Source organism: Microcaecilia unicolor, chromosome 1, assembly GCF_901765095.1.
Source record: "Microcaecilia unicolor chromosome 1, aMicUni1.1, whole genome shotgun sequence".
NCBI lineage: Eukaryota > Metazoa > Chordata > Amphibia > Gymnophiona > Siphonopidae > Microcaecilia > Microcaecilia unicolor.
This window is the reverse complement of record NC_044031.1, coordinates 558047132-558060818: the sequence shown is the minus strand read 5'-3', so window position 1 is coordinate 558060818 and position 13687 is coordinate 558047132. Positions and strand designations below refer to the sequence as shown.

The 13687-nt window shown below is 46.0% G+C and overlaps 1 protein-coding gene across 1 annotated transcript in view; it reads left to right on the top strand.

Annotated features, from left to right (window-relative positions):
* Positions 1–13687, top strand: part of LOC115459998 (reversion-inducing cysteine-rich protein with Kazal motifs-like) — a 51205-nt gene that overhangs the window by 14215 nt on the left and 23303 nt on the right. Inside the window, exon 2 of the mRNA XM_030189863.1 lies at positions 6366–6521. Coding sequence (XP_030045723.1) covers positions 6366–6521 — 156 coding nt within the window. The remainder of the gene's footprint in view (positions 1–6365; positions 6522–13687) is intronic.

Genomic DNA, 13687 nt, shown 5'->3' with positions numbered 1-13687 from the left:
GCTGACCGACGCGCGGCACCCGGCACCCCCCCCCCCCCCCAGCGGTGTGCACCTGGGGCGGACCGCCCCCACCGCCCCCCCTTGGTACGCCACTGGGAGACCATGAAAAACAACCTAGAAGGTGGAGAAGAAAAATGGAAAACAGAGAAATAAGATGACGAGACAACAAAGGTAGAAAATAAAAACATTTTTACATTTTTAGGGACTGTCAGCTTGGGATTTGTGGCAATCTGTTTTTTATGTGTTTGCAAAATACAAGATGAAATGCACTTCAGTTTTTCTTTTTCCAGTACTACAATTCAGTCTAGCTTTTTGAGGCATTTCTATTTAAGTTTTTGTTTGCATTTTCTGTTTCTAATTTGTGATCTCTTATTCTCTATTAGAAGAGGGTGGAATCGTATTCTACATGTGTGCCTGAGATGAAAGGTTCAGCTCATGTGTAGTTCCTGTGTAGGGATATCTAGTGGTGTGATTTGTTGAGTTTCCCCAGTAGGAGGTGTGTTGATTTTTCTGAGGACTGGTGCAATACTTGTAGTGTTGCCTTTTCACAGGTAGGGATATTGCAGTTTGAGTCGTGCGAGTTAGTACTATTTTCGCATTGTGTTTGCTTGGTTCTGTTAATATGGACTATACAGTTCTGAGAGCGTCATTATTGGGGAATGTGGAGTGGTTTACAGAATTGGGAGTGACAGGTTTTATACTGAGTACTTCTCAACCCAGTCCTCGAGGCACATCCAGCTAGTCAGATTTTCAATATATCCTCAATGAATGTGCATTACAATAAAACATAATCATGATAACTTTTATTAAATATATCTTTTAACATTATGCCAAATAGATATTACCCAATACTAAGCCCACCCTTTGTCTTCACAAGCAAAATACATCAGCGCAGAGAATAAATGACCTCTGTTATTCTGATATTCAACTAAAGAATTACTTTGATAATCCAAAAGAGTTGAATGATTAATAAAACTCAGAGGAAAGGGAAAGGAGCATTCTCAAACTGGTTTTACCACTGAAAGCTTTATCACTAAATTTCCATGATATCACTATTATTCAGTACAACTGTATTCAATGTCATTATCCAATTGCTTGTCTTTTTATTGATACATACTCGTGTATAGTTCATACTTGGCTTTTACTTTAATCCATGCTTCATATGCAAATCAATTAATTCCAGGATTGGCAAGGCATTCAAAAACATTACGATTCCACATGCATCGGAATTCAAATGTTCACAGATTATAATTAAAATCCAACAAACATCAGGACTCCGCATAGCACGATGTTTCACCTAAATCTGTGTCATCAGGAGTCAAGACTGAAATTAAAATTACAAACATTGAAAAATCCATGATACATTTCCAGACCATACAAACATTTATACAAAATAACCTGTTATTCCTACGTGATACACATATTGTTAAAGACTCGGATCACCTCAAGATGAAACGTATCCAGTCAGACGCTTTCCCAACCAGAGTGTTACCGACCAGGTTTCTGGACTACTGCCGGATATGACACACTTTTAAACTCCTTAATTGAAATTCATAAATATGACCACTCTACTTCCTTATTTAATCTTACTGGTTCTATTGTGTTCCAGCTGTAAATCATGTTTGCTCCTTCCACAATAAGCTAATAAAAATATCTCCCCCTCTCTACAAGACTACCTATAACAGCACAATAAATCGTAAATCTGAGAGTTGATGATGAAATTGATTCCAATGTTTTACCAAGGGTGCTTCCAAGTGATTAAATCGCAGATTACTTAAATACTGTGCTATTCTGTGTTTAATTGGTCTGATGGTTTGACCAATATACCATTTCTGGCACAGGCATTTAATTCAATAAATCCTTGTTAAGAATTACAGTCTGTGCATGAACGCAATTTAAATTCTTTCTGAGTATTAGGAATCTGAGCCCTATTTTCTTCAGTGCTATACTGACAATACACACAATGTTCACATTCAAAGTGACCTACTATATTCGATTCTTGTATTTGTGTGTACCTACTCTGACTCGACAATTCACTTAGGGCCTCTTTTACAAAGCCGTGCTACCGATTCTCGGTGCGGCAAATTAGTGGAAGCCCATTCAGTTCTTATAGGCTTCCTCTCATTTGCTGTTTGGGAAACACTAGCGTGGCTTTGTAAAAGAAGCCTTAGGGCCCTGTTTAATAAAGTTTTCTAGCGTTTTTAGCACATGCTAAAAGTTAGCACGCTAACGCTAGAGACACCCATAATTGTTAGCATGCGCTAGAACAGCTTAGTAAACAGGGCCCTTAAGTTACTACTTTTATATGCAAATCTGGGCCGTTCAATAAACTGTTCATGTAATTTTTATCTTTATTTAATACTTTATATACCACACACCTTTTCAGATCTGAGCTGTTTACACACAAATTCAAATATTCAATTAAAATTAAAAATAACATTCTCTTGGACTTTTTGTTGTTGAGATGACTTTATTATCTGTATTTTCAGATTCCTTAAGAATTCCTTTTTTTCTGTAAAAAAAAAAAAAGGAACTCCGTTGTTACAGGAAAGACCTGACACAAGTACACTGAAGAATCATTCATTTTATCACACACGATCGTTATACTACTACTAACATAATATTGTACAGTCGGTGCAAGCTAGATCTCCTATCTTCTGGGACTTCAAACTGAAAGCCAGCTTTAAAAAGTGTGTTTTTAATAAAACTTTAAATTTTTTATAGACAGGTTGTGCCCGAATCTCCTTGGGCAGACTATTCCAAAGAACTGGCGCCTGCCAGAAAAAAAGCATTTTCCTGCGTAACCACCTAGCATATCCTTACCAGAGCAGGTACCTATAATTTATTTAATCCAATGTACTTGGTCAAAGTAAGGAAGAACACACATTATTCTACAGTCTCGAGACATATCAGGTTTATTGAACAAACATTGTCTATATATTAAACGCCTGCTTTAAGGCTTTGTGTACTGTTCGCTTAGGGTACCCTCTTTGAAGAAACCTTTGCTTCATGAGTAGTGTCTATTAACAAAAGTGTGTTGTTTTATGCTTAGTTGTTTAAGTCGCAAAAATTGCCCTGTAAGAATACGTTCTTTCAACTGCCTTGGATGAAAACTATGAAAATGTAATAATGTATTTCAATCGGTCACTTTACGATAATGTTTTAAAGTTTCCCAAATGGTGTTGAATATTAATGTCCAAAAAATGAATGGTTTCTCCCCTATCACTGAGGTAAAGACAATATTAGGATCACATTGATTAAGAGATCTTATTTATTTATTAGGAATTAATTACCGCCTTTTTGAAGGAATTCACTCAAGGCAGTGTACTGATTGAACTCCTCACCCCCTCCTGACCATTCCAATAGCACAACCAAGCAAAAATTAGTTTGAATTTCAACAAAAAAAAAAAAAAGTTTTCTACAAATTAAAGGAGTAGCTATGGGGGCCACTGTGGCCCCCAATATAGCTTGCCTTTAAATGGCATTATTTGAAAGAAAATATGTTGATAATTCATTGTTTAAAAAGCATATGATGCTCTGGAGATTTTTTATAGATGATGTGCTATTGGTATGGTCAGGAAGGGATGAGGATTTAGGCGAAACATGATGCCATGTAGGGTCCTGACGTATGTTGGATTTAAATTATAATCTGTGGACGTTTGAATCCAGATGCATGTGGGATTTTAAATGTTTTTGAATGCCTTGCCAACCCTGGTATTTTAAACAATTTGCATATGAAACATGGATTAAGTAAAAGCCAAGTTGGATAGAACAGTAGTGATTTAGTGGTAAAGCCTTCAGTGGTAAAACCAGTTTGAATGGTTTGAGAATGCTCTGAGTTTTATTAGTCATTCAACTCTTTTGGACTATCAGAGTAATTCTTTAGTTGAATATTCATTCATTCGTTTCAGTATTTGTATAACGCTTTTGACCTAAGTGGTTTACAGCTTCATTTTGCAGGTACTGAGTCTGTCCCTAGTGGGCTCACAGTCTGAGTAGTACATTGTATTACTATTGTACCTGGGGCAATAGAGGGTTAAGTGACTTGCCCAGGGTCACAGAGACTTGCAGAGGGAATTGAATCTGATTCCCTAGGATCTCAACCCACTGCCGACCATCAGGCAGCAGCAGGAATCAAACCCAGTTCCCCATGTCCACAACCTGCTGCACTAACAATTAGTCCACTCCTCCACAGTAGTTACTTATTCTATGTGCTGATGTTTTTTGCTCATGAGGGCAAAGGATGGGCTTAGTGTTGGGTAATATTTATTTGGCATAATGTTATAAGATTTATTTAATAAAGTTATTGTGATGTAGGTGGTCTTTTTTGATATATTGCGTAAGTAATACCACTTTACCACTGAACCTGGTTTAGTTGATTCAATTAATATGCATGAGATAGATTTGCATACATTGCCCCCTTGTTATGAAAATCAGTCTCATGCATATTCATTGTGAATATCCTGAAAACCAGACTGGGTTGAGAACAACTGTTCTGTATCTCCAGACTTCATTCCCATATGAAAGAATTAATTGAATGGTGCTATGAAATAATACTTGTTCTCTGTGGGACTGAAACTGGATAAAGCACTTTTCAAATGTGTTTGTTATAGTTATTGGTATTTATCCTTTTTTTGTGTGTAGTTTTGATTGTGATTCATGATGCAGGTGGTTGCATCTGCCACACGGCTCGTGTCAGGTCCACATTCTGGTGCTTTTATATAGGACTAGCCGTTGAGCCCGTTAAAACGGGCTATTCGGTCGACGCTGCCGGTACACCCCCCTCCCCGAGTCGCTGCCGACACCGGCCCGTCTCTTTGCTATTCAACTTACATCAACGGAGCAGGCTGATCAGCTGAGCTCCCGTCGGCCTTCCTTCTCTGCCTGTGTCCCGCCCTCGTGTGACGTAATGTCGGCGAGGGCGGGACACAGGCAGGAAAGGAAGGCCAACGGCAACTCAGCTGATCTGCCTGCTCCGGAGATGTAAGTTGAATAGCGAAGACACGGGCCGGGTGGAGGGGTGGCGGCGGCAGCAACTCCAGGGGGGGGTGTACCAGTGGCGGCGACCTTGGGGGGGGGGAGCAGTGGCGACATTGGCGGTTCCCTCCCCTTCGCGCAGTTTCCCACTCTGTCCCGCCCCCCCGTCATCACGTATTGACGCGGGGGCGGGACAAAGAGGGAAGTCTACTGCGCATTTGCGAGTGAGTACGGTCTCTCGCCGTTTATATGTTTGATTTACTTAGAGGTTCCTGTTTGTGTTTTAAAGAATAATAACCACATAATATTTAATTGATGAATATAGACAAAATGTAGTGTTATGTATCTGCTTTCTTTTAAAGATTTTTAAAATTCATAATTCCCCTTGAACTAGCACATTTATGTAATTTAGACCCAATATAACCTGGCTTGATATAAAGGGGGATTGCTCATACTGTGGTTAAGATTTAGACCCTGTTTTTGTTTGTTACCTTTTACTCTGTAGCCTTGACATTATGTGGATTCACTTGGAATGTGGTAAAATATAAATATCTTGGACTCCGATATCTGTGCTATATAGGGTCCACAGTGTGCTATAGTTACAGATACGTGTCATTTTGAGAGGGATTAGGGGTAACCATGGCATACATACATAAGACTGAAACTGATGATACATGATTTTTCTTGGTATGCGCAATGAAAACTATATTATTTTTGCTTTCTATTGTATTGTATTGTAGAAAATCACAAATTTCTTTGGCATGGAGTTTACAGCAAAGGGATTAAATAATTTCAAAAATGATCTTTTACTAACAAAAAATAAAACTCAGATACCCATGGCAGTGCATGGATTGTACACAATTTTATTTGTATATTTTTTAAGAACATAGATTTGTTGACATACTCTTGTCTCTTGTGTGGTAGGAGTTTGCACTGGTTTTTTTTAATTGGATTGCTATTTAGGAGCAGAGGAGTAGCCTAATGGATAGTGCAGTAGACTGAGAATGTATGTATGTATGTGTGTGTATGTATGTATTGCAAAGGACGTTTTTATTTATTATTTTCTTGTCCCTTATTGTACCCATTTACCCCTACCTTACCTGACCCTTTTTCTAATTGTATTTGTTTAATACCTATCGTACTTGGCGTTCACCATTACGGTATTTTGTAAGCCACATTGAGCCTGCTAATATGTGGGGAAATGTGGGATACAAATGTTATGAATAAATAAATAAATATACACACTTGCGTCATAGAACTGTTTCTCAAGGGCTATGGTTTTATTGGACATATGTATAGAAGGCAATCTAATATCAATTAAGTGTCATGCTACATATCATGTACCTTAGTAAATTGTATCTATAATAAAGTTCTCAATCTTCTTCTAGGTAACAAATAAAAAGCCAATCACCATCCTTGACATACTTGAAAAAATCCGTCTACATATTTCAGTTCCACAGTGTGATGTATTTGGTTATTTAAGCATAGAAAATGAAATTGTGGTTCTAATTATACCTGTTGATAAGCATCCAAAAGCACTACAGGTAAGAGTTGTTTGTTTTTGCTTATCATTGTGATTAAAATGTAATGTTTGGGAGGCTGAAAACTGACTAAGGAAAAGTTACTGAGGGGTTCTATTACTAAGGTTTGCTAAAAAATGGCTTACGCTGTTGTAGACGTATGTATTGGACACGCGCAGGTCCATTTTTCAGCGCACCTTCAAAAATGGCCTTTTTTTTTTAACCGAAAATGGATGCAGCAAAATGAAAATTGTCGTGCATCTATTTTGGGCCTAAGACCTTACCGCCACCCATTGACCTAGCGGTAAGGTCTCGTGCGTTAACCGGGCAGTAATCGTCAGCGCACGTACAATTCCGGTTACTACCCGGTTAGCTCTGTGCGTCGGAAATTTTCCAGGGTGCTTAGTGGGTGCGCGTAAAAAATGAAATTACCGCCCGGGCCACAAGGTAGCCTGGTGGTAGTTCCGAATTATTGCGCATTGGGCCCCTGAATACAGAACATGATGGCTAACATATTTGTGCCAAGTTTTGCTGTTTGATTTTATTTTATGAATTTTATGGAAACTGTATTATTACCATTTTAATACACTACTGTAACTATGTAAATTATAGACATTAATCATAATATAAGTTTAAATGTATATTTTTTTCATTTTGACCAAATGTACAAGTGGGTTACATTGGTAGTAATACAGTTTCCATAAAATTCCACTGGTCTAGTGGCTTAGCCATCTCTAGTTATTAATACAACTGATTTTGCTGAGTGATATTTTATATTACCCTATCTGTTAATAGTCACATGATAATGGAATTAACCACTTTCCTCTTTAAAAGTCTCTTGATTAGTTTGTTGTAAAGCCCCTTCCACTGGCTTACCATCTAAGATGCCAATATAATAAAACAAGGGGGTCTTAGCGCACAGTTGGATGTGGATTTTTCACTATGTACTCGAGTTTAGCAAACAAGAAAACTGTATGCAAACAATTGTGAAAACAGCTCATTCTTCTAGAAAGTGGAGGAGCTAAACGGAAGCAGGTGAGTTCAAGAAGTCACCCCCACTGAAACCAAAAGCAAAAGAGTGAGAGTCTAAAAATCTAAATCCAAAGGAAAGCGGGAAAAATCCCTATGGCATTCCAAGGAGCACCAAAGCAGAAGAGGAGGACACATGACTCTCAAGCCGGGAGTTGCAGACAGAAAATATTTATTGAGGCACCAAAGGAAGACCCGACATGGGTCCGTGTTTCGACAGGCAAGCCGCCTGTTTCAGGGGTCACAAACAAACTCACAAGAAGACACTTCTCTGTAATGGCACCTGATATTATGCATATAAATGGCAACAAAAGCTCTGCCAGCAGAAGACAGAGAACACAATTGGAGCTCAGATCAAAACACCATCGTAATCAGGTGCTGATTACGATGGTGTTTTGATCCAAGCTTTTCAATCAGTTGATGTCTACAGTTTCTTCGTTCTGTTATTTGGGAGTAATCATTGACTGAACTTTCTTTTAAAAAATCAGATAGTTGAGAGGTTTGGGGTTTTTTTGCTCCGCCGTCTCCATTCCATTAGTAAATATCTTGATTTTACATCATTGCATACTTTGTTTCATGCTTTCATTATCTCATGGTTGGACTATTGTAATACTGTTTCTCCGAGGACAAGCAGGCTGCTTGTTCTCACGACTGGGTGACGTCCGCGGCAGCCCCCACCAACCGGAAGAAGCTTCGCGGGCGGTCCGCATGCAGGGCACGCCCACCGCGCATGCGCGGCCGTCTTTCCGCCAGTGCGCGACTGTTCCCGCCAGTCTTGTTTTTTCCGTGCTGGAGAGAGTCGTGCGTCGCCGCTCTCTCTTGTTCAGCCCCGAAAAACCGTTGCGTTTTCGCGAATTTTCTTAGTTTTTTGTTTGTTTCTGGGCGTGTTCCGGACCCTTTTTCTTTTCTTCAAAAAAAAAGAAAAAAAAAAGTGTGAACACACTTGTTTTCCCTCGTTTTCTAGCGGGGGCGTCGTGTTGCGGCCTTGTGGCCGCGCGGTCGATTTATTTTTCGAGGTGTGATTTACCGCCACCATCGACGGCTTTAATTTCGCCGACGCGATTTTTCCGTCGATGTCCTCGAAGGTCCCGAGTGGATTTAAGAAGTGTGGTCGGTGCGGCCGGCCTATCTCGCAGACCGACACCCACGCTTGGTGCCTCCAGTGCCTCGGGCCGGAGCACAATATCAAGTCGTGTTCTTTGTGTCTTGGTCTCCGGAAACGGACTCAGGTTGCGAGGCAAGTTCTACGGGACCGTCTTTTCGGAACTTGCGCCGGCCCCTCGACGTCGACCTCAACGGCATCGGTATCGACGGCCGGTTCTTCGGTACCGGTATCGATGCCCGCGAAATCGGCACCGATGGCATCGACCCCAGGAGCACAGGTCCCGTCGGCCCGCCGGTCCTCCGGTGAGGGTAGGGATGAGAGGCCGCGTGGGCAATCGGCCCCGGTCACTCCCTCGGCCCATGGCCCTCGGGACCGAACCCTATCTGACCCGGTTCCTCGAGACTGAGGGGGATCGACCTCCTCCTCCTTCATTCCACCTGGCACCGATGACGGGCACCGCAAGAAATCTAAGAAGCACCGTCATCGGTCGCCTTCGATGCATCCGGCTCTCGGTACCGGCGACGAGTCGACGCCGAAGCGTCCGCGTCGAGAGGAGAGATCCCCTTCGGTAGTGGAGGTACCGACGCGTCAGGGTCCCAGCACTTCGGTGCAGTCTCCTGGACCCGAGCAGCTTCCGGCACCGACACCTCTACCGGCCCCCCCGTCTTTCCCGACAGCGGGCCTGGACGAGTGCCTCCGAGCCATCCTTCTGGGGATCCTGGAAGGGCTGATGCGCCAGGCTGTGCCGGCGCCGGGGGTGCTTGCGCCCTCGGCGCCGTTGACTGTGGCGCCGGCGAGCTCTAGCCCGGTGCCGAGGCTGTTGACACTGCCGCCGCTTGCGGTGCCGGTCTCGACCGCCACGCAGGTGGAGTCCCCGTCGACGTCGATGGAGGGAGCTTCGTCCCCGCCGGCGCGGGAGTCCACCGCTCGACGACACCGAGGCCTCGGTGCCTCGACGTCGAGTCGGGCCCGGTTAAGGACTCAGCTACATGAGCTTATGTCCGATACCGAGGAAGAGGCCTCGTGGGGGGAAGAGGAAGACCCCAGATATTTCTCCTCAGAGGAGTCTGCGGGTCTTCCCTCGGACCCCACGCCTTCACCAGAGAGAAAGCTCTCGCCTCCTGAGAGCCTCTCCTTTGCCTCCTTTGTAAGGGACATGTCTATTTGCATTCCCTTCCCTGTGGTCTCTGTGGATGAGCCGAGGGCTGAGATGCTCGAGGTCCTCGACTATCCATCACCACCTAGAGAGTCCTCCACGGTGCCGTTGCACAATGTCCTCAAAGAGACACTGCTTCGGAACTGGATGAGACCATTATCTAATCCCACCATTCCCAAGAAAGCAGAGTCCCAGTACAGAATCCACTCAGACCCAGAGTTAATGCGGCCCCAATTGCCCCATGACTCGGCGGTCGTGGATTCTGCTCTCAAGAGGGCACGGAGTTCGAGGGATACCGCCTCGGCGCCCCCGGGGCGAGAGTCTCGTGCACTGGACTCGTTTGGGAGGAAGGCCTACCAATCCTCCATGCTCGTGACCCGCATCCAGTCGTACCAGCTCTACACGAGCATCCACATGCGGAACAATGTGAAGCAACTGGCGGACCTGGTCGATAAGCTCCCGCCGGAGCAGTCCAGGCCTTATCAGGAGGTGGTCAGGCAGCTGAAGGCGTGCAGAAAGTTCCTGTCCAGGGGTATTTATGACACCTGTGACGTGGCATCTCGTGCTGCGGCCCAAGGTATAGTGATGCGCAGGCTCTCATGGCTGCGTGCCTCTGACCTGGACAACCGCACCCAGCAGAGACTGGCCGACATCCCTTGCCGGGGGGATAATATTTTTGGTGAGAAGGTCGAGCAGCTGGTGGACCAACTGCATCAGCGGGAAACCGCCCTCGACAAGCTCTCCCACCGGGCACCTTCAGCACCCACCTCAGCAGGTGGACGTTTTTCCCGGGCCCGGCAGGCTGTGCCCTATTCTTTTGCAAAGCGTAGGTACACCCAGCCGGCCCGAAGGCCTCGTCAGGCACAGGGACAGCCCCAGCGTGCTCGTTCTCGTCAACAGCGTGCGCCTAAGCAGCCCCCTGCGCCTCCACAGCAAAAGCCGGGGACGGGCTTTTGACTGGATCCACGGGAACATAGCCGCCCTCAAAGTGTCCGTACCGGACGATCTGCCGGTCGGAGGGAGGTTAAAATTTTTTCACCAAAGGTGGCCTCTCATAACCTCCGACCAGTGGGTTCTCCAAATAGTGCGGTGCGGATACGCCCTGAATTTGGCCTCCCTGCCTCCAAATTGTCCTCTGGGAGCTCAATCCTTCAGCTCCCATCACAAGCAGGTACTTGCAGAGGAACTCTCCGCCCTTCTCAGCGCCAATGCGGTCGAGCCCGTACCACCCGGGCAGGAAGGGCAGGGATTCTATTCCAGGTACTTCCTTGTGGAAAAGAAAACAGGGGGGATGCGTCCCATCCTAGACCTGAGAGGCCTGAACAAATACCTGGTCAAAGAAAAGTTCAGGATGCTTTCCTTGGGCACCCTTCTGCCAATGATTCAGAAAAACGATTGGCTATGTTCCCTGGATTTAAAGGACGCATACACTCACATCCCGATACTGCCAGCTCACAGACAGTATCTCAGATTCCGCCTGGGCGCACGGCACTTTCAGTATTGTGTGCTGCCCTTTGGGCTCGCCTCTGCCCCACGAGTGTTTACAAAGTGCCTCGTGGTGGTAGCGGCATACCTACGCAAGCTGGGAGTGCACGTGTTCCCATATCTCGACGATTGGCTGGTCAAGAACACCTCGGAGGCGGGAGCCCTCCGGTCTATGCAGTGCACTATTCAACTTCTGGAGCTGCTGGGGTTTGTGATAAATTACCCAAAGTCCCATCTCCAGCCAACACAGTCTCTGGAATTCATAGGAGCTCTGCTGAATACCCAGACGGCTCAGGCCTTCCTTCCCGAAGCGAGGGCCCACAACCTCCTGTCCCTCGCTTCGCAGACCAGAGCGTCTCAGCAGGTCACAGCTCGGCAGATGTTGAGACTTCTGGGTCATATGGCCTCCACAGTTCATGTGACTCCCATGGCCCGTCTTCACATGAGATCTGCTCAATGGACCCTAGCTTCCTAGTGGTTTCAAGCCACCGGGAATCTAGAAGATGTCATCCGCCTCTCCACCAGTTGCCGCACTTCACTGCTCTGGTGGACCATCCGGACCAATTTGACCCTGGGACGTCCATTCCAAATTCCGCAGCCCACGAAAGTGCTGACGACGGATGCATCTCGCCTGGGGTGGGGAGCTCATGTCGATGGGCTTCACACCCAGGGTCTGTGGTCCCTCCAGGAAAAGGATCTGCAGATCAACCTCCTGGAGCTCCGAGCGATCTGGAACGCACTGAAGGCTTTCAGAGATCGGCTGTCCTACCAAATTATCCAAATTCGGACAGACAATCAGGTTGCAATGTATTACACCAACAAGCAGGGGGGCACCGGATCTCGCCCCTTGTGTCAGGAAGCCGTCGGGATGTGGCGTTGGGCTTGCCAGTTCGGCATGCTCCTCCAAGCCACATACCTGGCAGGTGTAAACAACAGTCTGGCCGACAGACTGAGCAGAGTCATGCAACCGCACGAGTGGTCGCTTCATTCCAGAGTGGTACGCAAGATCTTCCGAGAGTGGGGCACCCCCTCGGTGGACCTTTTCGCCTCTCAGACCAACCACAAGCTGCCTCTGTTCTGTTCCAGACTACAGGCACACGGCAGGCTAGCGTCGGATGCCTTTCTCCTCCATTGGGGGACCGGCCTCCTGTATGCTTATCCTCCCATACCTTTGGTGGGGAAGACCTTACTGAAGCTCAAGCAAGACCACGGCACCATGATTCTGATAGCGCCCTTTTGGCCCCGTCAGATCTGGTTCCCTCTTCTTCTGGAGTTGTCCTCAGAAGAACCGTGGAGATTGGAGTGTTTTCCCGACTCTCATTTCGCAGAACGACGGAGCGTTGCTGCACCCCAACCTTCAGTCCCTGGCTCTCACGACCTGGATGTTGAGGGCGTAGACTTCACTGCGTTGGGTCTGTCTGAGGGTGTCTCCCGTGTCTTGCTTGCCTCTAGGAAGGATTCCACTAAAAAGAGTTACTTTTTCAAGTGGAGGAGGTTTGTCGTTTGGTGTGAGAGCAAGGCCCTAGAACCTCGTTCTTGCCCTGCACAGAACCTGCTTGAATACCTTCTGCACTTATCAGAGTCTGGCCTAAAGACCAACTCAGTAAGGAATCACCTTAGTGCGATTAGTGCTTACCATTATCGTGTGGAAGGTAAAGCCATCTCTGGAGAGCCTTTAGTCGTTCGATTCATGAGAGGCTTGCTTTTGTCAAAGCCCCCTATCAAGCCTCCCGCAGTGTGATGGGATCTCAACGTCGTCCTCACCCAGCTGATGAAACCTCCTTTTGAGCCACTGAATACCTGCCATCTGAAGTACTTGACCTGGAAGGTCATTTTCTTGGTGGCAGTTACTTCAGCTCGTAGGGTCAGTGAGCTTCAAGCCCTAGTAGCTCATGCTCCATATACCAAATTTCATCACAACAGAGTAGTGCTCCGCACCCACCCAACGTTCTTGCCGAAGGTGGTGTCGGAGTTCCATCTTAACCAGTCAATTGTCTTGCCAACATTCTTCCCCAGGCCGCATACCCGCCCTGCTGAACGTCAGTTGCACACATTGGACTGCAAGAGAGCATTGGCCTTCTACTTGGAGTGGACACAGCCCCACAGACAGTCCGCCCAATTGTTTGTTTCTTTCGACCCTAACAGGCTAGGGGTCGCTGTCGGGAAACGCACCATCTCCAATTGGCTAGCAGATTGCATTTCCTTCACTTACGCCCAGGCTGGGCTGGCTCTTGAGGGTCATGTCACGGCTCATAGTGTTAGAGCCATGGCAGCGTCAGTGGCCCACTTGAAGTCAGCCACTATTGAAGAGATCTGCAAGGCAGCGACGTGGTCATCTGTCCACACATTCACATCACATTACTGCCTCCAGCAGGATACCCGACGCGACAGTCGGTTCGGGCAGTCGGTGCTGCA